At 42.9% G+C, this 23957-nt stretch overlaps 1 protein-coding gene across 2 annotated transcripts in view; it reads left to right on the plus strand.

Moving 5' to 3' along the window:
• The window catches only part of ABCC4 (ATP binding cassette subfamily C member 4 (PEL blood group)), a 410039-nt gene that overhangs the window by 379604 nt on the left and 6478 nt on the right, over positions 1–23957 (plus strand). For both annotated transcript variants that reach the window (XM_075336755.1, XM_075336756.1), the window contains one exon: positions 18992–19126. In XM_075336755.1, coding sequence (XP_075192870.1) covers positions 18992–19126 — 135 coding nt within the window. The remainder of the gene's footprint in view (positions 1–18991; positions 19127–23957) is intronic.

Below are 23957 nucleotides of genomic sequence, written 5' to 3' on the forward strand. Positions count from 1 at the left end.
CCTCTCTCATCTTTTTAAGTGAGAGAACTTGCACAATTGTTGGCTGACTAGATAATTTTTTTTCCCCACTGTATCTCTAATTTGCATTTTTTTTTCTAACTACTATGATGCCTCATACACAAGCAAAGACATAAGGGATTTTTGTACTCTTACTTCTACAATGTGTCCACCCATATCCTGTCCACCGCCATTAACTTGGCGGCAGCTATAGGCATAGAAATGGTGTCTAGGTATAGTAAAGTTGCCATGCGCTACGCAATGAAACCACCTATAGCCCCACCTAGTGGAAAACAATGGCGTTAGCATTTTTCTCTCGAAAACGGAACGAGAGAGAGGAAAAAAAGTGAATTAAAAAATTGTAGGGCATCATCAATTCAGTACAAATCAACACCTTGCATACAGAAATGCTATGATATGAAACCCATGACCCCCCCCCCCAAAACATTGAATGCTGGTCACGCATATTGCGCTCATTTAACTTTGATGCTCAAAGTGGCCACCGTCAGCTGCAATGCACATCTGGACTCTGGACAGCATACTGTATCTTGCTGCACGTTGTGCAATATGGTAGGTGACATGTTAGCACAAGCATCTGTAATACGTCGTCGTAGGTCCTGCAATATTGGTGGAGGGGTTGCATACTTCTGCTGTTTGATGTGACCTCACAGAAAGAAGTCCAATGGGGTCAAGTCAGGTGAGCGTGGAGGCCACTCCACGCAGCCACCATACCCAATGACTTGTAGAAAGGTCTCCATGAGGTATCGCTTCATGTACGCAGCCTTGTGAGTTTTACATGTTCTAATCATAGCATTTCTGTATGTAAGGTGTCAGTTCGTATTGAATTGATGATGCCCTACAACTTTGTAATTCACTTTTTTTCTCTATCTCATTCCGTTTTCGAGATAAAAATGCTAGCTCCGTTGTTTTCCACAAGGTAGCGCTATAGGTGGTTTCATTGTGTAGCGCATGGATACTTTACCTAAACACCACTTCGATGCCTATAGCTGCCACCGTTCTCAAGTTAATGGCGGTGGACAGGATATGGGTGGGCACACTGTATATAGGACATGTTCAGAAGCAGAATCATACAGCAATAATCAGCAGTGTACAATTTTTTTATTATCCAGCCCTGGGATGAGATTAGGATTTCTGTTTTTTATTCTGTGTGGCCGTCTCTCTCACTTTGTTCTCACTTTGCTTTTGCCTCCTCACCTTTTACAGCTTCCGTAGGCAGCTGTAATCTGAAACCTCAGCGAGCTGTCAGAAGTAAGATTTATGTAGGCATCGGCAACTGTCATGGCGGCATCAGGATCTGTGGAAGCTACAGATTCTGGTACTGTGCCTGGTAATGTATCTGATGTCTGTGATCAGCGCAGGAAGTCTTGGGCATCCACCCACTAGCTTGTGGTTCATAGGCAGCCTAGAAAAAGGTAACTTCTGCTGGGCTGCTTGTTATTCTCCTTTAATCACATACTGTGGGGAAGCCAGTCATATTCGCTTCCCTCCTATATATGCTGGCTGAACTATTACATTAATGCTAGCTATAGTTTACCTATACTTGTCTGGTGAGGTGTTGTGATCCAAATTTACTGGTGGTTGTTGTACATTATTTCTGCGAATGGTTGTGGTGTTAACCCTTGTCTTTTTGTTGCTGCCTTCCTTCTCTTGCTTTCTTTTTAGTGTCTTACAGTTTGTTCCTGTGAGTTTACAGTGTGTCTAAGTTTTCGTTCTTCCCTGTCTGTCTTTATCTGTGTTGGTATCAAACTCCTGCCCTTTCTTTTCATCGGGGGGACAGATTACATCTGGTCAGGAGAATAGCCATAGGCATGGGACTCAGGCATCTCCACCATTAGTGGTACCCCTGAGAACAGGGATAGCCTAGAGTACCCCAGTGTGATGGACAGCATAGGAGATCCCTGTCCTTCACTATCCTACAGTCGCATCATGACATGAGCTGGCATTCCATATTGTTTTGACCATATTGGATTTTATAAAAATAGCAACAAAAAGAAGACAATGTCCTCCAAAAATTAAGTATTACTCACAGCAAGTTGGGCTGCAGTGTGTGCATCGCCCAGGCCAAAAGCTAACTCTTACCAGGATACAGCTAAACCCCCACTAATGTGGAAGCATCACAGGTGCAGGAGAAGCAGATCACACACACACCTCCATGGAATGGAGGAGGGCGATTGCTAGATGATAAGACTGCACACTAGTGGCTTGCATAGAGCGCTGTTCACATGCAGATGGCACCAGTCACAAACCCGCAGCCTATTAGGTGACGCCCTTCTATTAGATCAGGCGGGCTGCCAAGCCGTACCCCACTGTGTATCATGCACGGACAGACACTCTACAATGCAAGGCCCAACAGAAAGGGGTCTGGCTGTATCCTGTACAAACAAAAAAATATGAGGTTTTTGTTGGTATTTATGGCCATAAAACGTAAGCCTACACCCTCGTCACGGGACCTCATGTCTGTAGGGTTTGTGACTGTGCCATCTGCATGTGAACAGCGCTCTATGCAAGCCACTAGTGTGCAGTCTTATCATCTAGCATTCGCCTCCCCTCCATTCCATGGAGGTGTGTGTGTGATCTGCTTCTCCTGCACCTGTGATGCTTCCACATTAGTGGGGGTTTAGCTGTATCCTGGTAGAGCATTAGCTTTTGGCCTGGGCGATGTACACACTGCAGCCCAACTTGCTGAGTAATACATATTGGATTTTAGCAGAGTTTTAGAGTGAATGTTGATATCAAGATTCTGCAAGTACTGGAATAAGTGACATATTAATGTACGGTAGTTGTGAAGCAGATTTCTCTGATAAAACCTATTACATTGTTTCCCGTATACTCTTGTACTGTTGATTTATGCCATTGATACCATTTTAATTATCTACTTTATGTTGTACATATTTTCAAAGCACTTTGGCCTTTCATTATAATTTGCTTGTTATTATAACCAACCACAAATTTCCCTTTCTGATGATTATCGCTTGCTTTGATATTGCTTGACTGCAAGTTAACCTAGGACAGAACATCTTTTTTAAAAGGAATCTGTCACCAGGTTTTGCTGCCTCTTCTTACAACAACATGATGCAATGGCAGAGATGTATCACATACTGGGCTTCTTGTAGTTCTGATTATATCACTGTTTTCTCTGCTGCAGCTCCGCTAGTCCTCTCATTTTATGAGTTCTGTCAACCCCCTTAAAGTTTTTATACTTCTAATGTACCCAAGGGGGCAATTTTTCTCCAGAAAACTGGCATAAATCTTTTTAAAACGTTTCAGAAATTTTGTGCAGTGCAGAGTTGCGCAAATATTTTATGACTTTTGCCATTTTCATTCAAGTTTGAAACAGCTGCCACAAATAGAGTAAGCTGGAGAGGATACGAATGGGATGTGGCTATCAAATTAAGAAAAAGTGTCCTTGTTTCTAAAGCCAGAAATGTTTTGACTCAAGTAACATCTCTGTCCAGGCGCCTCTTAATGAATTTTTTGCATTTCGTACTCCAGCAAGCTCTTCATTAATTTTGGCAGTCAATAATTTATAATAGACTAGCTGTAGTACCCGAGCGTTGCCCAAGATAGTAACTTGTCTCTCTGTCTCTCTTTGAATTTCTGTCTGTCTCTGTCTGTCTCTGTGTGTATGTCTCTGTCTGTATAAGTCTCTCTGTCCGTCTCTATCTCTGTGTCTCTATCTCTGTATCTGTCTGTCTCTCTTTGTCAGTCTCTTTCCCGGTCTGTCGCATTCCAGGTCTGTCTCTTTCCACGTCTGTCGCGTTCCAGGTCTGTCGCATTCCAGGTTTGTCTCTGTCTCTTTCCCTGTCTATCTCTTTCCCCGTCTGTCTCTTTCCTAGTTTGTCTCTTTCCCTGTCTATTTCCCTGTCTGTCTCTGTCTGTCTCTCTGTCTGTCTCTTTCGCTGTCTGCCTGTTTCTTTCCCTGTCTGCCTGTCTCTTTACCTGTCTGTCTCTCTGTCTGTCTCTTTCCCTGTCTGGATGTCTCTTTACCTTTCTGGCTGTCTCTTTCCCTGTCTCTTTCCCTGACTGTCTCTTTCCCTGTCTGCCTGTCTCTTTCCCTGTCTCTGTCTTTTTCCCTGTCTGTCTCTTTCCCTGTCTGGCTGTCTCTTTCCCTGACTGTCTCTTTCCCTGTCTTGTTGTCTCTCTGTCTGTCTCCCTGTCTGCCTTTATTTCCCTGTCTGTCTGCCTCTGTCTGTCTCTTTGACTGTCTGTCTACCTCTCTCTGTCTCTTTCCCTGTCTGTCTGTCTCTGTCTCTTTCTGTCTCTCTCTCTATCCGTCTCCCTACCGACATCTTATTACCTCACACAGAAGCTTTTTAACCTAACAATTTATTTTGTTCCTATAGCAACCAACCACAGCTCCTATTAATAACCTAATAGCTCGCAGCTCTATTGACTTTAATAGAAGCAGGTTTTTTGGAGAGTAACTGAGAAAGCACGGGGTTAAATTTTCCCATCCAAACATAGTCTATGACAGGGGTCTCAAACACACGGGCCGCATGCGGCCCCTCAGGCTGCTTCGTGCGGCCCCCAGACCCGTGCCCCTGTTGACTATCGCGGCAAGTGCAGGGGCCACAGCCACTGTGTGAACTTTATGTCAGATTATTATTTTGCCGCCGCTGCGTGCTCAGAGTCCAGCTCTCTGTGCACAGCTATTCCTCCACTGGACACTGCCTGACTCCAGCTGCGCGCTCAGCACCGGCAAAACAATCATCTGACATAAATTGCTGAGGGGCTGCGGCCCCTGCACCTGCCGCGATAGTCACCGGGGGCACGGGCCTGCAGACAGCAAGCAGCAGAGATGAGGCAGCCGAAAAAATGCTGGACAGGTGAGAAGAATGTTTTTTTTTTTTTATTTCTGTGTGTATGCGAAGGACGACACATTAACCCCTTAGCGACCTATGACGTACTGGGTACGTCATGGCTCCCTGGTACTTAAGGACCCATGACGTACCCAGTACGTCTTGGCAAAAACGTGGCCCCAAAGCCCCGGTAGCTGCGATCACTTTGCAAATACCTTAGATTCGGGGAGGAGGGGACCTCAGGAAGGATAGTGTCTCCTCCCCGGACCTACGGAGGCTGATTGGCTGAGCGGCGTTCGTCAGCCAATCACAGCCACTGTAATGTTTCAGCCATTGAAAATGTCTGAAACATTGAAATCCAGCCATGATCAGTGCAGCTATAGCACCGATCATTGGCTTGAGCTGAGTGACCTCTGTTTCACCCGCCCCCAGCTCTGATTGGAGAAACCGGCCTTGTGACCCAGCTCTCCAATCACTGTGGCTCTGGGTCTGGAGACCGCCCCCTCAGCTTCAACCCGGCGTCTGTGGATGTGGAAGCGATCGGTAAATTATAACTAATGCTCCCTTTCAGCCGCCGACACCACATTACTATAGGATGGGGACAAAGCTGGGGACATTACTATAGAATGGGGACAAGGCTGAGGACTTTACTATTGGATGGGAACAAGGCTGAAAACTTTACTATAGTATGGGGACATTACTATAGGATGGGGACAAGGCTGAGGACATTACTATAGTATGGGGACAAGGCTGGGGGCATTACTATAGTATGGGGACAAGGCTGAGGACATTACTATAGTCTGGGGACAAGGCTGAGGACATTACTATAGTATGGAGACAAGGCTGGGGACATTACTATAGAATAGGGACAAGGCTGAGGACATTACTATAGAATAGGGACAAGGCTGAGGACATTACTATAGTATGGGGACAAGGCTGGGTACATTACTATAAGATGGGGACAAGGCTGAGGACATTACAATAGTATGGGGACAAGGCTGGGGACATGATTATAGGATGGGGACAAGGCTGAGGACATTACTATAGGATGGGGACAAGGCTGAGGACATTACTATAGGATGGGGACAAGGATGGGCACTAGGGTGACCGGATCTCATAGGGGGGGGGGGGAATGTCGGAATCTTGTTCGTCTGGACCCCACAAAACGATTCCCCTTTCCAGATATTGAGATAGCCAAAATTTGAGCTCGATCAAACGACGTTAACCCGTGCCGCTCGTTGCTCAAAGTTTGAAAAAATCCAAATTTTTGGCCAAAAAGCTGACATATGGAGCCATAACTCCAGAACGGTAAATAATAAAAACACGCTTAATATCTCAAAAGAAAGCTAATGTTGTTCTTCAAAGTTTGTAATATATTTTGTTTCATTTTTCTAGTTAACTGTTATTTACCTATTGGACTCTGAAATGGCATTCGCATCAGGTGTACGAAAGCCGGAAAAAGGATATAATATTTCTTGTGGGCTATCCCATTCACCAGATCACCGGTTGTAAACTACCCTCAAATCGTCAAGTCTTATGTGCTTTATTTTATAATTTACGTACTGGGAAATTAACTGTAAGAGAATCAGCAAAACTGACCATACGAGAAGTGTTCATTTTTTGGGGGAAAGCTCGAATCCCGACTAAACATGAGCAAGATGCAATTACTAAGCTGGAAAAACTTCACGCCGAGTGGAGAAGTCTTCAAAAAGACCGGAAGAAAACATCGGAAACAGTCAAGAACAAATTTAAACAGTTTGTTGAAAAGTTGAATGATCTCTTTCATATTGCTCAACAAGATGCCTTGGCTCTGATGAAATCGGAAGAAGATAAGGCGTTTCTCGTGAAACAGAGGCAGAAGGGCCAGGTTCCATGGCTGGAGTGGATCTCAAGTTGTCTCGAGCTGAAGAAATTAAGGCGCAAAAGGAACTTGCAAAAATGAACCGACAAATCCCAGAAGAAACTTTTGATATTGGTGAGTTTATTTTATTATTATTATTATTATTATTATTATTCTAAAAAGTAGATAAATAAGTAAATAGTTTCATTATAATTGAAAGAAAATTGTACATGAGAGCATCATTTGGCATCTTTATGATTGAGTTTATATTCTTAAAATAATACCTATTGATAATTAGAAGTAGGTAATTTAGTACCTATGTATTATTACTATTCTGCTAAAACGACAAGTTTTGATAGTCTTTTTTTTTCTCTTTCTTTTGTTGCTTCTTAGAGACGGATGATGAAGACAAGCTCGAAGAAGGAAAAGGAGAAGAAGATACTGAAGAGGACAGCATCTACCAGGAACTTGAGAGCTTGGAAGAAATGGACATCCCTGAAGAAGCTGCAGAAGATCCAGGACCATCTGAGAGCAAGAGGATGAAAGTTTCATTTGCAAGGGGCGTTAAAGAGATTTTAAACATGAAATTATCCATTGTGTTAGATCGATGTAAGTTATCCGACAGAAATGCCACGAGAATTTTAATAGCTACTCTAGAAGCACTAAACCTTGACCCTCTTGAGTACAAAGTCTCGAAAACTTTATTACATTCTAGAAGGCAAATGTTCAGAAAACAATATACTAAAAAAAATTTAGATAAAGTAAACATTCCTGAAAAAGAGCCCCTGGTTGTCCATTGGGACGGTAAACTTTTACCGGGTGTTTTAAAACATGAGCAATGTGAGTGAATAGCTATTGCTATTTCATATGGTGAAAAGGAACAGCTGCTGGGAGTTCCTGTAACAGCAAGCAGCTCTGGAGAGGAGCAAGCCATAGCCGTATATGAATGCCTACAGGAATGGGGTCTTCCCAACACCGTCAAGGCGATGTACTTCGACACTGCAGCATTGAACACGGGAAGACTCAAAGGAGCATGCGTCCTATTGGAACAAATGTTAGGAAGAGAATTGCTACACCTAGCTTGCCGTCACCATATCTTGGAAATTGTGTTAAGAGGCGTATTCGACACAAAAATGGGATCAACCACTGGACCTCATCCAGACATTTTCAAAAGATTCCTCACTGCGTGGCCCAAGATAGACAAAGGAAAATACGACACAGGCATCAGTGACAATCTAATACAAAAGCAGCTAACTCCAGAAGTAATTGCAAATGTTATTGCTGAATTCGAGACCAAATTAACTGAGAGCCACCCCAGAGATGACTACAAGGAGCTGTTGCAGTTGGTTCTCGTATTTGTTGGATCACTAGACGGCAATGTTGTGGGTTTTAGAACTCCAGGAGCCATTCATCACGCTAGGTGTATGGCAAAGGCTATTTACTGCTTAAAAATGTTCATTTTTCATCGTCAATTTAAGATGTCTAAAGAAGAAGAAAGTTCTGTGCGTGCCATTTCTGTTTTCCTAGTTAAACTTTTTTGTAAAGCTTGGTTCAATGCTCCAAAAGCTCATCTTGCGCCAAAGCAAGATTTAGGTATTTTGCATAGTCTGTTAGACTATAAAGAATGTGACAACGACATTGCAGATATAGCCCTGACCACATTTTCGAACCATTTGTGGTATTTAAATGCAGAGTTGGTGGGATTATCGTTTTTTTGATCCCACCATTACAAGCGATGAAAAGTTGTTAATGGCTAATAAATTGCTCAGTAGCACAGATGAACCATCAGAGGATGCTAGGGCTGTAAATCCAAAAGTTAGGAAAGAAAAATTAAAAGAGGTAGTTGATGGAGGATTGGTAAATTTACTTACCAAAGAAACATTTACATTCTTTGACCGATTTAATATAAAAACAGATTTCCTAAGACAAAATCCAAACACCTGGCCTCAAAATAATGACTTCCAAGAAGGATTCAAAATTGTCAAAACATTAAAAGTAGTTAATGATATGGCTGAGCGTGGTGTTAAATTAATAACCAACTTTAACGACCTTCTGACAAAAGATGAAGAACAAAAGCAATATGTCCTGCAAGTTGTAAGCAAATGGCGAGCATTATATTCTGACGTTTCAAAAACTACTTTAACAAAAGCTCTAGAATAGATTAGATAACTATGTAAAATTATCAACTCAAGTAGGTACTACGTCTGTATCTTTTCTGTGTCTGTTTTGTATGTATTATATACCTCATTTTTATATTTTAAAATAAAAAATGTCATTAGACTTATCAGTATTACTTGTTTTTTTGTTATATTTCTACTTTAAACTCAAAAATATACCAAAAAAAAAACAAAATTTATCACTTAACAAAATATACGAAGTATGCTCCTAGTGGTACCAGGTCACGTTCTTGGGGCTAAAAGCTGTTGTAATTCAGTTTGACTTAAAATAACAACAATTATGTATAAAATATAAATTTTGAAGAACAACATTAGCTTTCTTTTGAGATATTAAGCGCGTTTTTATTATTTACCGTTCTGGAGTTATGGCTCCATATGTCAGCTTTTTGGCCAAAAATTTGGATTTTTTTTCAAACTTTGAGCGACGAGCGGCACGGGTTAACGTCGTTTGATCGAGCTCAAATTTTGGCTATCTCAATATCTGGAAAGGGGAATCGTTTTGTGGGGTCCAGACAGACAAAATTCCGACATCGATTTTTTACGGTCACCCTAATGGGCACAGGATAGGGACATTACTACAAGGGTACAAGTATGGGAAACATTACTATAGGATAGGGATAAGGCTGGGGACATTACTTTAGGATAGCCACATTATTATTGGATGGGGACATTACTGTAGGCTGGGGACATTACTGTAGGATGGGACAACTATAGGATGGGGAAAGTACTATAGGATAGGGAGATTGCTACAAGGGGACAAGGATGGGGAACATTACTATAGGATGGGGACAAGGATGGACACATTACTACAGGATGGGCACATTACGATAAGATGGGGACAAGGCTGGGGACATTGCTATAGGATGGGGACATTACTGTAGGATGGGGACAAGGATGAGCACATTACTGTAGGATGGTGACTAGGATGGGGCACAATTCTACAAGGGGACAATGATGGGCACATTACAACAAGATGGGGAACATTACTAAATGATGTTGTCCAGAATTTCTATATAGTGCTAATTGTACCACTATTAGTTACAAGAAAGGAATAAAATGTAAAAAAAAAACCAACAAAATAAGGCAAGACTTTTTTTTTTACCATGAAAAATGTTCAAAATCAGTGATCCAAAGGTGTGTAAAAAAAAAAAAAAAATGTTATATATATACACACACAGTACAGACCAAAAGTTTGGACACATCTCATTCAAAGAGTTTTCTTTATTTTCAGGACTCTAAAAATTGTAGATTCACATTGAAGGCATCAAAGCTATGAATTAAAACATGTGGAATGAAATACTTAAAAAAGTGTGGCACAACTGAAAATATGTCTTATAATCTAGGTTCTTCGAAGTAGCCACCTTTTGCTTTCATTACTACTTTGCACACTCTTGGCATTCTCTTGATGAGCTTCAAGAGGTAGTCACCGGAAATGGTTTTCTAACAGTCTTGAAGGAGTTCCCAGAGATGCTTAGCACTTGTTGGCACTTTTGCCTTCACTCTGCGGTCCAGCTCACCCCAAACCATCTCTATTGGGTTCAGGTCTGGTGACTGTGGAGACCAGGTCATCTGGCGTAGCACCCCATCACTCTCCTTCTTAGCCTGGAGGTGTGTTTGGGGTCATTGTCCTGTTGAAAAATAAATGATGGTCCAACTAAACGCAAACCGGATGGAATAGCACGCCCTGCAAGATGCTGTGGTAGGCATGCTGGTCCTGTATGCCTTAAATTTTGAATAAATCCCCAACAGTGTCACCAGCAAAGCACCCCCACATCATCACACCTCCTCCTCCATGCTTCACAGTGGGAATCAGCAATGTAGAGTCCATCCGTTCACCTTTTCTACAAAGACACGATGGTTGGATCCAAAGATCTCAAATTTGGACTCATCAGACCAAAGCACAGATTTCCACTGGTCTAATGTCCATTCCTTGTGTTCTTTAGCCCAATCAAGTCTCTTCTGCTTGTTGCCTGTCCTTAGCAGTGTTTTCCTAGCAGCTACTTTACCAGGAAGGCCTGCTGCACAAAGTCTCCTCTTAACAGTTGTTTTAGAGATGAGAAGGTGTGTCCAAACTTTTGTTCTGTACTGTGTGTATATGTATGTATGTATATGTATGTATATATAAAAATAAAATGGTCCCAGATAACCCCTTTAAGAGACTATAGAGATCTTAACCAGGTTCTCAATGACCATGCAAAAATAATATATATGTATGTGGGTCCAAAAAAAAGTCACTTTGTCCTGCAAAGAATGCGGCGCCCCAAATTATTTTTTTTCCTCTGTGCGGCCCATAAACCCAGCCGAGTTTAAGACCCATGGTCTATAACGTTCCCTGAGTCACATGGAGTGTCTGTGCAAAATTTTGTGATTGGAAATGCGACGGTGCAGATTCCTTTAGCGGACATACACACATACACACATACATACATACATACACACACACACACACACACACACACACACACATACTCCGCTTTATATATTAGACTATAGTAGTGAACAGTAAAAAAAAAATCCTTAGTATTTTTGAACAATGTTTCTCAAAACATATATGTAATATATTCTGCTGTACCACACTCACTGTTTGTATAGCATGTAGTTGGTTACATTTTCAGAGTTGGGTCACCCACACTGCCCAGCTAGAGCTAGTCAACGTGCAAGATATGATGGTATTGGTCCTATCCAGACAGTGGCAGCACATGTGAGAATAGGTTATTGGGAAATACATGTAACTTTATTACTTATTGTTAATGGTCGAGCAGCTGGAGCAATTCTTCCATTGCAAATTACATTTCCAAATTACATATTGTTGTGTTTTCCAACTTTTACCAAGATTAAAATTTGTTGAAAACGTATTGCCATAACGCATATTTAGAATGTTTTTTGTTCTTTGTTTTGTTGTTTTTGTATCTTTAATTGTGTTTGTGTGTAAAAATGTAAATGAAACTGAGACATGACTCACAGTTGTGGAATCTTACTCCCTCCCTGCCCTACAGCAGCTGTGAACAACTGGAGCTACGGCATTTACCCGCTTCACTTAGGAAGCATAGTTTTGGTTGCCTGCTATTAAAATACAATTAAAAGGGTTTTTTTATTGTTTGTGTTAAGAGAGAATGATCTTGTTAGGCTTTAAAAGACCATCAGTGACAAGATATCAGACTGCCAATTTTGATTGTCAGCCATTTACATCGCTATTTCTGAGACTTAATAGGTACTTACAATTTGGCACGACTACTAATTTGCAGACAGCCAGGTCTGCTTATATGTCAAGTGTGCTTTGCACAATAATATAACCATTCTTACTATTCAATAAGATAAGCTGATCACAAGGGGGCACTATTCTGCAAATGTCTGTGTACAATGCATTTCTGAAAGGGGTGTTGCAGGAATAAAAAAATTATTGGATGGGATGTTGCACGAATCAAACATTAATGGATTATTTTTGCATGGTCATTGAGAACCTGGTTAAGATCTCTATAGTCTCTTAAAGGGGTTATCTGGGACCATTTTATTTTTTTATTACGGTCCTAATATATAATTTGCTACCTACCTGTGCTTGTTCGACCAGGCACCTTTCTCTGCCGGCTCAGAGCAGTCACAGACCACTCCTGCCGGCGATTCTGGAGTTTAAGCTGACGTCACATTGACAGACCAGCTGCTTCTCTTTTGCTCTACTCTGTTGATGAGGCGTCACTGCCAATGTCATGTTCATTGATAGTAAAGGTTAGGAGGTAGAATGGGTTAACCTGTGCTGCCATTGGAAGGAAGATCCCTGAAGATTGATCAAGTTAAAACATCTGATTTTATTTTCTACGCGTTTCAGAGTTATTCCAACTCCTCCTTCAGGAAAAATCAGTAATGTAAAGTAATTTTTCCTGACGTAGTTAGATTAACTCTGAAACGCATAGAAAATAGAATCAGATGTTTTAACTTGATCGATCTTTAGAGATCCTCCTTCCCTTGGCAGCGCAGATTAACCCTTTCTACCTCCTAACCTTTACGATCGATCAACGTGGGTTCTGCACAACCAGCTCTTGGTCATGTGCCTTTGTGGTTGTGTCTATACACAACCACATCAGGTTAGTATAATAATTTTAATTCCAAATTGGTCCCGCAGGTAAGACACCATCTGTACCTCTGTCTTTTCCTTTCCACATCCCCACAAAGACATGCTGATTGACAGTTGGCTCCCTGCTGCCACAAGTAGTCGCTAGGTACCACTCCAGGACTCTCCCCGAACCTGCAGCAGCTGACCATAGAGTCAGAGTGCAAGAAACGTAAGGCAGAACCTAGAGACAAGGACAGACTGGACGAGGATGGGACAAACAGCACAGGTACAGAAAACAGATGAGGACTAGAGAGGAGAGGTCAGGAATAAACAAGAAGAAGTCAGAGCAAAAACAGGCGAGATGAAGCTGAAAGAAAAATGGACTGACGAGATAGACAGAGTCAAACAGGAAGAGAGGTAATACAGAAAGGGGGAACAGACAGAACAGAACATATCTTATAAACAAACAGAAACTGAGTAAGTAAAAGGTCATATAGCAGAGTCGAAGGAGGAGCTGTCTAATATGGCACCTGCTGGCAGGGGATTGGCCAGTGAAGCAGAACTTTACTGGACACAAAGATATACAATCCAACAGTGTCTGGCTGTGCCACCCTATAGCTAGGTGGAGAATCTTCAGACATGAGGATGCAGTAGAACTGGGAGTGCTGCAAGGCAGCTTAGCAAAACACCTGCCACAAGGTGGAGCGGAAAACGCGGTGAATGTGACGATACTGGAAGAAAGGCATGCGAGACACTGGTGTGGCAATCGGCTTCAGTACCGTAATATGATTGTGTATATACAGTGAATCCTTGGATTACGAGCATAATTCGTTCCGGGAGTGTGCTCTTAAACCAAGTTACTCTTATATCAAAGCGAATTGTCCCATAGGAAATAATTGAAACACAGACAATTCGTTCCACAACCCAAAATTATTTACTGTATTTATACAAATTTATTACAGTAATACAATATAATGTACTGTATTCATATACCATTACAGTACACTAATACAAAATACTGTACAGTACAGTAAAAAACATAAAAACAAATTAAACTGCACTTTAGCTTACAATAAAATTGTTGGTGTTCGAGAGGTACAGTACAAGCAGTGTGCTTTACTGGTTAGTAGAAAGAAAGTACAATACTATATCCTCAAATGCAAATTCATAGACATGCTGTATAGTATATACTGTACTGTACAATGGTATACAGTATACAGTACATATGTACAGAAAGTTACCTCCAGCGCGGGTCAGAGCGCGGTGAAAGGACAAAACCGGAAGTGTGCACGGTGAGTATTTGCTCTTATTGCAAAGCATTGCTCTTAAGCCAAGTTACAAATTTGTAAAAAGCTTTGCTTGTCTTGCAAAACTCTCTCAAACCAAGTTACTCTTAAACCAAGGTTCCACTGTATCAAATTGTGCCCTTCAGCTTCAGGCAAAAGTAGCTTGTGGCTGAAATCTATTCTTATAAAGATAATGTATCTGCATTCAAGTTTCTTCTCCACATGCTGTGATTCGAGAAAAGTTGTAGATTTGATGAATAACATGTTAAAGTGTAGCTGTCTTTTTAATTTTTATGTCATAAACCAATAGTTTAGTAGAGAAATGTGCTCTATTTTTGCCAGGACGGATATTTTTTTCTCAAAATTCTTAAAGGGGTTTTCCCACAAATAAAGTAAATTTTAATTAACAGACTTTGGAATAATAATAATTTTCATAATTGGAAATGTTTAAAAAATATGTTCCTGTGCTAGGATAATCTTATATATGTGCCCCTGTTATGTACTGTGTAATAGCCATGTCTGACCGTATAAGGACATGGTCTGATCATACCAGGGGAGGAAGTCAAAAAGTATACAAACATTACAGCACAGGATTGCAGCTAATTATTTTTTTGAGGTAAAACATGTTTTAAAAACAGGCAGAGAGATGTTATACCTCCCCCAAAAAAATCATCTCTGATCCCCTGTTGTCCTGTCTGTGTATTCTCTTTTGCATCCTCCCCTGCCCAGGAGATGTGGTATGATCAGACCATGTCCCTGTAGAGTCCGACACGACCATTGCACAGTACATAGTAGAGGCACATTTATAGGATTATCTCAGCACAGGAGCTTTTTTTTTTTTTTTTTAAACACATCCAATTGTGGAAATTACTAATATTTCAAGATCTATTGATTAAAAGGAAGTTTTTATATTACTATATATACTTGAGTATAAGCTGACCTGAGTGTAAGCCAAGGCACCTAATTTTACCACAAAAAACTGTGGTAAGTTATAGGCTTGAGTATAAAGGTCGCTTTACACGCAACGACATCGCTAACGAGATGTTGTTGGGGGTCACGGAATTCGTGACGCACATCCGGCCTTCTTAGCGTCGTCGTTGCGTGTGAAACGCATGAACGACCGTTAACGATCAAAATTACTTACCTTATCGTTGACCGTTGACACATCGTTCTATTCCCAATTATCGTTGCTTTTGCAGGACACAGGTTTTCCGTCGTTCCTGCGGCAGCACACATCGTTATGTGTGACACCGTAGGTACGAGGAAAATCACCGTACCTGCGGCCGCCAGCAATGAGGAAGGAAGGAGGTGGGCGGGATGTTCCGCCTGCTCATCTCCGCCCCTCCTCTTCTATTGGGCGGCCGCTTAGTGACGTCCCTGTGACGCCGCACGAACCTCCCCCTTAGAAAGGAGGCGGTTTGCCGGCCACAATGACGTCGCTAGGCAGGTAAGTACGTGTGACCGTTCTTAGCGATGTTGTGTGCCACGGGCAGCGATTTGCACGTGACACACAATCGACGGGGGCGGGTGCTTTCATCAGCGACATCGCTAGCGATGTCGCTGTGTGTAAAGTGTCCTTAAGCCTAGGGTGGAAAATGCAGCAGCTACTGGTAAATTTAAAAAATAAAAATTGATACCAATAAAATTTAATGTGCCCCATCCTTGTCCCCCTTTTTAGTAATGTGTCCATCCTTGTGTCACACACACACAAAAAAAATATTCTCACCCCTCCCAAATTCATTTTTTTTCTATGTGCGGCCCACCCAGCTGAATTTGAGACGCTTGGCTCAGTCTTCATTTCATACCTACATACATGTAATGTAGTTATATATTGACGCAATAATGAATAAATTATTGTAATACTGTTATTTGTGTTGTTTTGTGCAGCAATTTACTTTGTATGGTGAATGTGCAATAATATAAATGTATTTCAAATTAAAGGAATGGTCCTCTCGTGCCATACCCTATCCACTAAACCAAGTTTAGTACTGGGTGTTATATAATGCAAATATAGTTCACATACAGTTAGGTCCAGAAATATTTGGACAGTGACACAATTTTCGCGAGTTGGGCTCTGCATGCCACCACATTGGATTTGAAATGAAACCTCTACAACAGAATTCAAGTGCAGATTGTAACGTTTAATTTGAAGGTTTGAACAAAAATATCTGATAGAAATTGTAGGAATTGTACACATTTCTTTACAAACACTCCACATTTTAGGAGGTCAAAAGTAATTGGACAAATAAACCAAACCCAAAAAAAATAATTTTATTTTCAATATTTTGTTGCGAATCCTTTGGAGGCAATCACTACCTTAAGTCTGGAACCCATGGACATCACCAAACGCTGGGTTTACTCCTTCTTAATGCTTTGCCAGGCCTTTACAGCCGCAGCCTTCAGGTCTTGCTTGTTTGTGGGTCTTTCCGTCTTAAGTCTGGATTTGAGCAAGTGAAATGCATGCTCAATTGGGTTAAGATCTGGTGATTGACTTGGCCATTGCAGAATGTTCCACTTTTTTGCACTCATGAACTCCTGGGTAGCTTTGGCTGTATGCTTGGGGTCATTGTCCATCTGTACTATGAAGCGCCGTCCGATCAACTTTGCGGCATTTGGCTGAATCTGGGCTGAAAGTATATCCCGGTACACTTCAGAATTCATCCGGCTACTCTTGTCTGCTGTTATGTCATCAATAAACACAAGTGACCCAGTGCCATTGAAAGCCATGCATGCCCATGCCATCACGTTGCCTCCACCATGTTTTACAGAGGATGTGGTGTGCCTTGGATCATGTGCCGTTCCCTTTCTTCTCCAAACTTTTTTCTTCCCATCATTCTGGTACAGGTTGATCTTTGTCTCATCTGTCCATAGAATACTTTTCCAGAACTGAGCTGGCTTCATGAGGTGTTTTTCAGCAAATTTAACTCTGGCCTGTCTATTTTTGGAATTGATGAATGGTTTGCATCTAGATGTGAACCCTTTGTATTTACTTTCATGGAGTCTTCTCTTTACTGTTGACTTAGAGACAGATACACCTACTTCACTGAGAGTGTTCTGGACTTCAGTTGATGTTGTGAACGGGTTCTTCTTCACCAAAGAAAGTATGCGGCGATCATCCACTACTGTTGTCATCCGTGGACGCCCAGGCCTTTTTGAGTTCCCAAGCTCACCAGTCAATTCCTTTTTTCTCAGAATGTACCCGACTGTTGATTTTGCTACTCCAAGCATGTCTGCTATCTCTCTGATGGATTTTTTCTTTTTTTTCAGCCTCAGGATGTTCTGCTTCACCTCAATTGAGAGTTCCTTAGACCGCATGTTGTCTGGTCACAGCAACAGCTTCCAAATGCAAAACCACACACCTGTAATCAACCCCAGACCTTTTAACTACTTCCTTGATTACAGGTTAATGAGGGAGACGCCTTCAGAGTTAATTGCAGCCCTTAGAGTCCCTTGTCCAATTACTTTTGGTCCCTTGAAAAAGAGGAGGCTATGCATTACAGAGCTATGATTCCTAAACCCTTTCTCCGATTTGGATGTGAAAACTCTCATATTGCAGCTGGGAGTGTGCACTTTCAGCCCATATTATATATATATATAATTGTATTTCTGAACATGTTTTTGTAAACAGCTAAAATAACAAAACTTGTGTCACTGTCCAAATATTTCTGGACCTAACTGTACATATACCTGCCTGTCACTATCCAATAGTACCAAAGCGGCTAATGGTAAGCTGCAACAACAAACAAAAAGTCTGAAGCAAAAAGCTTCTGTAAAATATCAAATCTTTATTAATGAACTCAATAAAACTTACACAAAGAACAGGGAACACCCACACGGAAAAGGAGGATAAATGGGCCGTAGGAGTTGGTATAATATACACCGTACCTCTACAAAGCTGTCACATAGTATTAGTAATGAATTGCAATGCAAACCTAGTTCTTTCCTGAATAGTAACCACCTAGCCAAAGAAGCTTATATATACTGATATACTACAATACTGACATGCCCTAATAGGTAACATAGCTAGACTCTATCACTGTGGTTCAATGACTCTACACGCCTCCACTCCTATAGCATCTGCCTGCAGTGCCCTTTGTAATATTAGCTTAGTTGGATGTGTTATTTTTATAATGGGAGTTAATTGGCAGAGCCTAAAGGCCACTTTGCACGGAACGACATCGCTAACGAGATATCGCTGGGGTCACGGAATTCGTGACGCACATCCGGCCTCGTTAGCGACGTTGTTGCTTGTGACACGTACGACCGACCGCTAACGATCAGAAATACTCACCAAATCGCTGATCATTGACACGTCGTTCATTTTCAAAATATCGTTGCTCGTTTGGGATGCAGGTTGTTCGTCGTTCCTGAGGCAGCACACATCGCTTCGTGTTACACCCCAGGAACGACGAACAACAGCGTTCCTGCATCCTCCGGCAATGAGTGCCGTGAATGCTGCTGCTCTCCGCGCCTCCGCTTCTATTGATGAGCCGCTGATTGACGTCGCTGTGACGCCGCACGAACCGCCCCCTTAAAAAAGAGGTTGTTCGCCAGCCACAGCGACGTCGCTAGGAAGGTAAGTATGTGTGACACGTACCTCCGATATTGTTCGCCACGGGTAGCGATTTGCCCATGACGCACAAACGATGGGGGCGCGTGCGAGCGCTAGCGACATCGCTAGCGATGTCGCACCGTGTAAAGCACCCTTAAGGTGCTGAACAATGTGCCTATGGGCTACTAAGATGTAAATCATGGTACTATTTATGGCATGGATGGAGTTAGGCAATCTGTACCCTCATTAATACGTTATTATGTTTTAATAGGTGCTTGATTCAGGAAGAGTAAAAGAATATGATGAACCCTTCAACTTGCTGCAAAACAAAGAAAGTCTTTTTTACAAAATGGTCCAACAAGTTGGAAAAGCGGAAGCATCTTCTTTGACAGAGACAGCCAAACAGGTGAGAAAATACTTACTTCATGGCTTTATATAACTGAATGCTGTGGGTGCCAGCCGGGAATGTGGAACATGAAATATTACTGGTCCTTTTAGAAGATATATCGTTTTGATGTGTACAGGAGAAGGATAAACTATATAGGTTAACGTAAACCACTGACGACCTGTGATTCTACCTTTTTGTCAAAGGTTGCATGTGGGTTACACCCTGTAAACCCGCTACTTACACTGGGCAGTCGTTGGATGTGTTGTACTGACAGCATCAGTAACAGCAGCAACTGGAGCTAACTCCGATCAATCCTGTTTAACCATTTAGATGCTGCTATCCGTCACTAACAGTGGCATTAAAATGGCTTGTTTATGATCGAACGCGGGGTGCCGATATGTTAACAGGGCAGCTTCCTCCTTTGCTGCCATCTATATCCTTTCTGTGAAAGTTTGGGCTGGACTTTGTAGGAGAACGTAGGTTATCTAGTATATAAAGCTGAGTTTATGTATGTATGTGTATATGTGTGTGTGTATGTGTGTGTGTATGTCTGCTAAAAAAATCCGCACCGTTGCATTTACAATCACGAAATTTTGCACAGTTACCTCATTTGACGCAGAGAACATCATAGACTATGTTTTGAGGGGAAAGTTTAACCCCTCTCTTTAGTTATTCACCAAAATACCTGCTGACATTAAAGTCAATGAAGCTGGGAGCTACAGGTCATTAATACCATGTTTTTCCAAAAAAAAGCCCTCCCCCAAAAAATAGCAGGGATTTTCAGCATTTTCGGAGTAAGGCTTAAATATAAGCCCTCCCCCGAAAATAAACCCTAGTTGCGGTTCAGTAATGAAGTGTCCGTGCAGCTAAAAAAGATACAGATACTGCAGGACACTTCATTATAGACAGCGGCAGCCTGCAATCACTCTCACCCGACACTGAGCGGCAGGACCTGTAGTGATCGCACACCCGCACACATCAGATCTCACACACACACAATCAGATCTCACACATAAATATCGGATCGCACACATAATCAAATCGCACACACAAACATCGGATCGCATACACACTCACCTCATCCAGCGACACCGATCTCTTCTCGCTGGCAGAATCCTGAGAGGCAGTGCATTGGAGCGCAACGACCTGCAGAATAGGACCTGCGGCCGGACACGTGACTTGCTCTCATAATTCCCTGCGGCCAGAAGCGCTGGATGTGATGTGGGCGTGTGTGTGCAATCGGCTGTGTGTATGCGAACGGCTGTGTGTGTGTGCGATCGGCAGTGTGTGTCTGCGATCTGCTGTATGTGTCTGCGATCGGCTATCTGTGTCTGCGATCGGCTGTATGTGTCTGTGATCGGCTATGTGTGTCTGCGATCTGCTGTATGTGTCTGCGATCGGCTGTATGTGTCTGCGATCGGCTGTGTGTGTCTGCGATTGGCTGTGTGTGTCTGCTATCGGCTGTATGTGTCTACGATCGGCTGTGTGTGTCTGCGATCTGCTATGTGTGTGACTTGCTGTGTGTGTCTGGGATCTGCTGTGTGTGTGTGATTTGCTGTGTGTGTCTGGGATCTGCTGTGTTTGATTTGCTGTGTGTCTGGGATCTGCTGTGTGTGATTTGCTGTGTGTGTCTGGGATCTGCTGTCTGTGATTTGCTGTGTGTGTCTTCTGGGATCTGCTGTGTGTGTGATTTGCTGTGTGTGTCTGGCATCTGCTGTGTGTGATTTGCTGTGTGTGTCTGGGATTTGCTGTATGTGTGATTTGCTGTGTGTGTCTGGGATCTGCTGTGCATGTGACTTGCTGTGTGTGTCTGGGATCTGCTGTGTGTCTCGAATCTGCTGTGCGTGTGACTTGCTGTGTGTGTATGGGATCTGCTGTGTGTGATTTGCTGTGTGTGTCGTGGGATCTGCTGTGTGTGATTTGCTGTGTGTGTCTGGGATCTGCTGTGTGTGTGATTTGCTGTGTGTGTCTGGGATCTGCTGTGTGTGTGATTTTGCTGTGTGTGTCTGGGATCTGCTGTGTGTGTGATTTGCTGTGTGTGTCTGGGGTCTGCTGTGTGTGGGATTTGCTCTGTGTGTTTGCGATCTGCTGTGTGTGTGTGTGATTTGCCAAATGTGTCTGCGATCTGCTGTGTGTGTGTGTGATTTGCTGTGTGTGTCTGGGGTCTGGTGTGTGTGTGACTTGCTGTGTGTGTCTGGGATCTGCTGTGTGTGTGTGATTTGCTGTGTGTGTCTGGGATCTGCTGTTTGGGTGAATTGCTGTGTGTGTCTGGGATCTCCTGTGTGTGTGATTTTTCTGTGTGTGTCTGGGATCTGCTGTGTGTGTGATTTGCTGTGTGTGTCTGCGATCTGCTGTGTGTGTGATTTGCTGTGTGTGTCTGCAATCTGCTGTGTGTGTGATTTGCTGTGTGTATCTGCGATCGGGCTGTGTGTGTCAGGGTGTCAGCCAGCCCAGGGGAGAACGGCGTTTTTAACCACCAGAGATCACAGGGAGGACCTGGGAGCCACACAGACGTCCTGGTCTGGTGAGTATGAGACTCCTGGGAAGTGGGGGGGGTCTGCTTTTTTGGGGGTAAACTTACCCCTCAACCGTGTTTCTCCAAGAATAAGACCTCCTCCACAAATAAGCCCTAGTGTTTTTTTGGGAGGCAAAATAAATATAAGACAGTGTCTTATTTTTGGAAAAACACGGTAGGAACTGTGATTGGTTGCTATAGGCAACAAAGGACATTCTTAATATATGAAGCTTGTGTGTCAGTTAATATGATTTCGGTGGAGAGGATAGTCAGAGAGAGGCATACAGAGAGAGACACATAGACAGAGGCAGAGAGAAAAACAGAGAGAGAGGCAGACAGGAAGAGAGACAGAGAGAGAGACAGACCGGGAAACAGACAGTAAGAAAGACAGAGAGAGAAACAGATAAACAGAGAGACAGACACAGACAGAGAGAGTGGGAGAGAGACAGAGAGACACTTAGTTACTATCCTGGGCAACGCCGTGTACTATAGCTAGTATTTTATACATTCCACACTGAAGAACTATTGTTGTCTACATCATAGATGACACCATATTTTTTTCTTAGAATGTTAAACTGAAATTTTTTTCTGATGAAAATTCTTATTTAAAGGGAACCAGTCATTGTCCCTATGTACACACATAGGAAAGAGCTGTCAATCCAGAGCGGGGACTAGTCATGTCTCATCCTATGGTTTTTGTCCTACTTTTCAAGCTGGCATTTCAAGTGAAGAATACCTGGTGGCAATAACAAAGCCCGGCCCTGATTCATGTTGTCCGTGGCTCAGCCAGCCTAAATCTATAGGCGGGTACCCCTTATCCATATTAAATCAACTATCTAACATTTATTTTCATAAATAATTTACTTTGGATATTAATAAGATTATACAAAACTAGAAGGTGGCCCGATTCTAACGCATCGGGTATTTTAGAATTTATTGTGCAGTTAATATATGATTTTTGTTTACATATAGAGGTTGTTGTGTGTAGTTACCAAGTGTTTGTGTAGGGCGCTGTAAAGGTTCTGGGTGTTCTCTGGGTGTGGCGGTGTTGCGTTGTGTGTGTTGCGTTGTTTGTGGAGCACTGTGTCTACAGCGTTGTGTGTGTGTGTGTGGTGCTGTGTGTGTTGCGTGGCTTGTGTGGGTGTGTGTGTGTGTGTTTTGGGGGAGGTACGTTTTGTGCAGTATGTGTGTGTGTGTGTGTGTGTGTGTGTGTTGGAGAAGTAGTCCTGGGGAGAGGAGTATAATAGATGGAGTAGTCCTGGGGAGAGAGGAGTATAATAGGAGGAGTAGTCCTGGGGGGAGAGGAGTATAATAGGAGGAGTAGTCCTGGGGGGAGAGGAGTATAATAGGAGGATTAGTCCTGGGGAGAGAGGAGGATAATAGGAGGAGTAGTCCTGGGGGGAGAGGAGTATAATAGGAGGAGTAGTCCTGGGGGGAGAGGAGTATAATAGGAGGATTAGTCCTGGGGAGAGAGGAGGATAATAGGAGGAGTAGTCCTGGGGGAAGAGGAGTATAATAGGAGGAGTAGTCCTGGGGGGAGAGGAGTATAATAGGAGGAGTAGTCCTGGTGGGAGAGGAGGATAATAGGAGGAGTAGTCCTGGGGGAAGAGGAGTATAATAGGAGGAGTAGTCCTGGGGGGAGAGGAGTATAATAGGAGGATTAGTCCTGGGGAGAGAGGAGGATAATAGGAGGAGTAGTCCTGGGGGAAGAGGAGTATAATAGGAGGAGTAGTCCTGGGGGGAGAGGAGTATAATAGGAGGAGTAGTCCTGGTGGGAGAGGAGGATAATAGGAGGAGTAGTCCTGGGGGGAGAGGAGGATAATGGGAGGAGTAGTCCTGGGGGGGAGAGGAGTATAATAAAAGTAGTCCTGGGGGAGAGAGGAGTATAATAGGAGGAGTAGTCCTGGGGGGAGAGGAGTCTAATAGGAGGAGTAGTCTTGGGGGAGGAGTATAATAGGTGGAGTAGTCCTGGGGGGAGGTGTCTAATAGCTGGAGTAGTCCTGGGGGAGGTGTCTAATAGGTGGAGTAGTCCGGGGGAAGATGTCTATTAGGTAGAGTAGTCCTGGGGGAAGGTGTATAGGTGCCCAATGTGTGTGGGGGGCGTGGCCGAGTGGGCAGAGTGTGTGGGGGGCGTGGCTGAGCAGGCAGAGTGAGTGGGGGGCGTGGCCGGGCCGAGCCGAGCGGCCAATGCGATGGTTGTCACTGTAATTACTCATTTTGGACCAAGACAGACAGACAGAATAAGGCAATTATATATATACTAGAAGGTGGCCCGATTCTACGCATCGGGTATTCTAGAATTTACGTATTGTGTAGTTCATGTATGATTTCTGT

The sequence above is a fragment of the Anomaloglossus baeobatrachus genome, chromosome 2 (genome assembly GCF_048569485.1).
Source record: "Anomaloglossus baeobatrachus isolate aAnoBae1 chromosome 2, aAnoBae1.hap1, whole genome shotgun sequence".
Lineage (NCBI taxonomy): Eukaryota > Metazoa > Chordata > Amphibia > Anura > Aromobatidae > Anomaloglossus > Anomaloglossus baeobatrachus.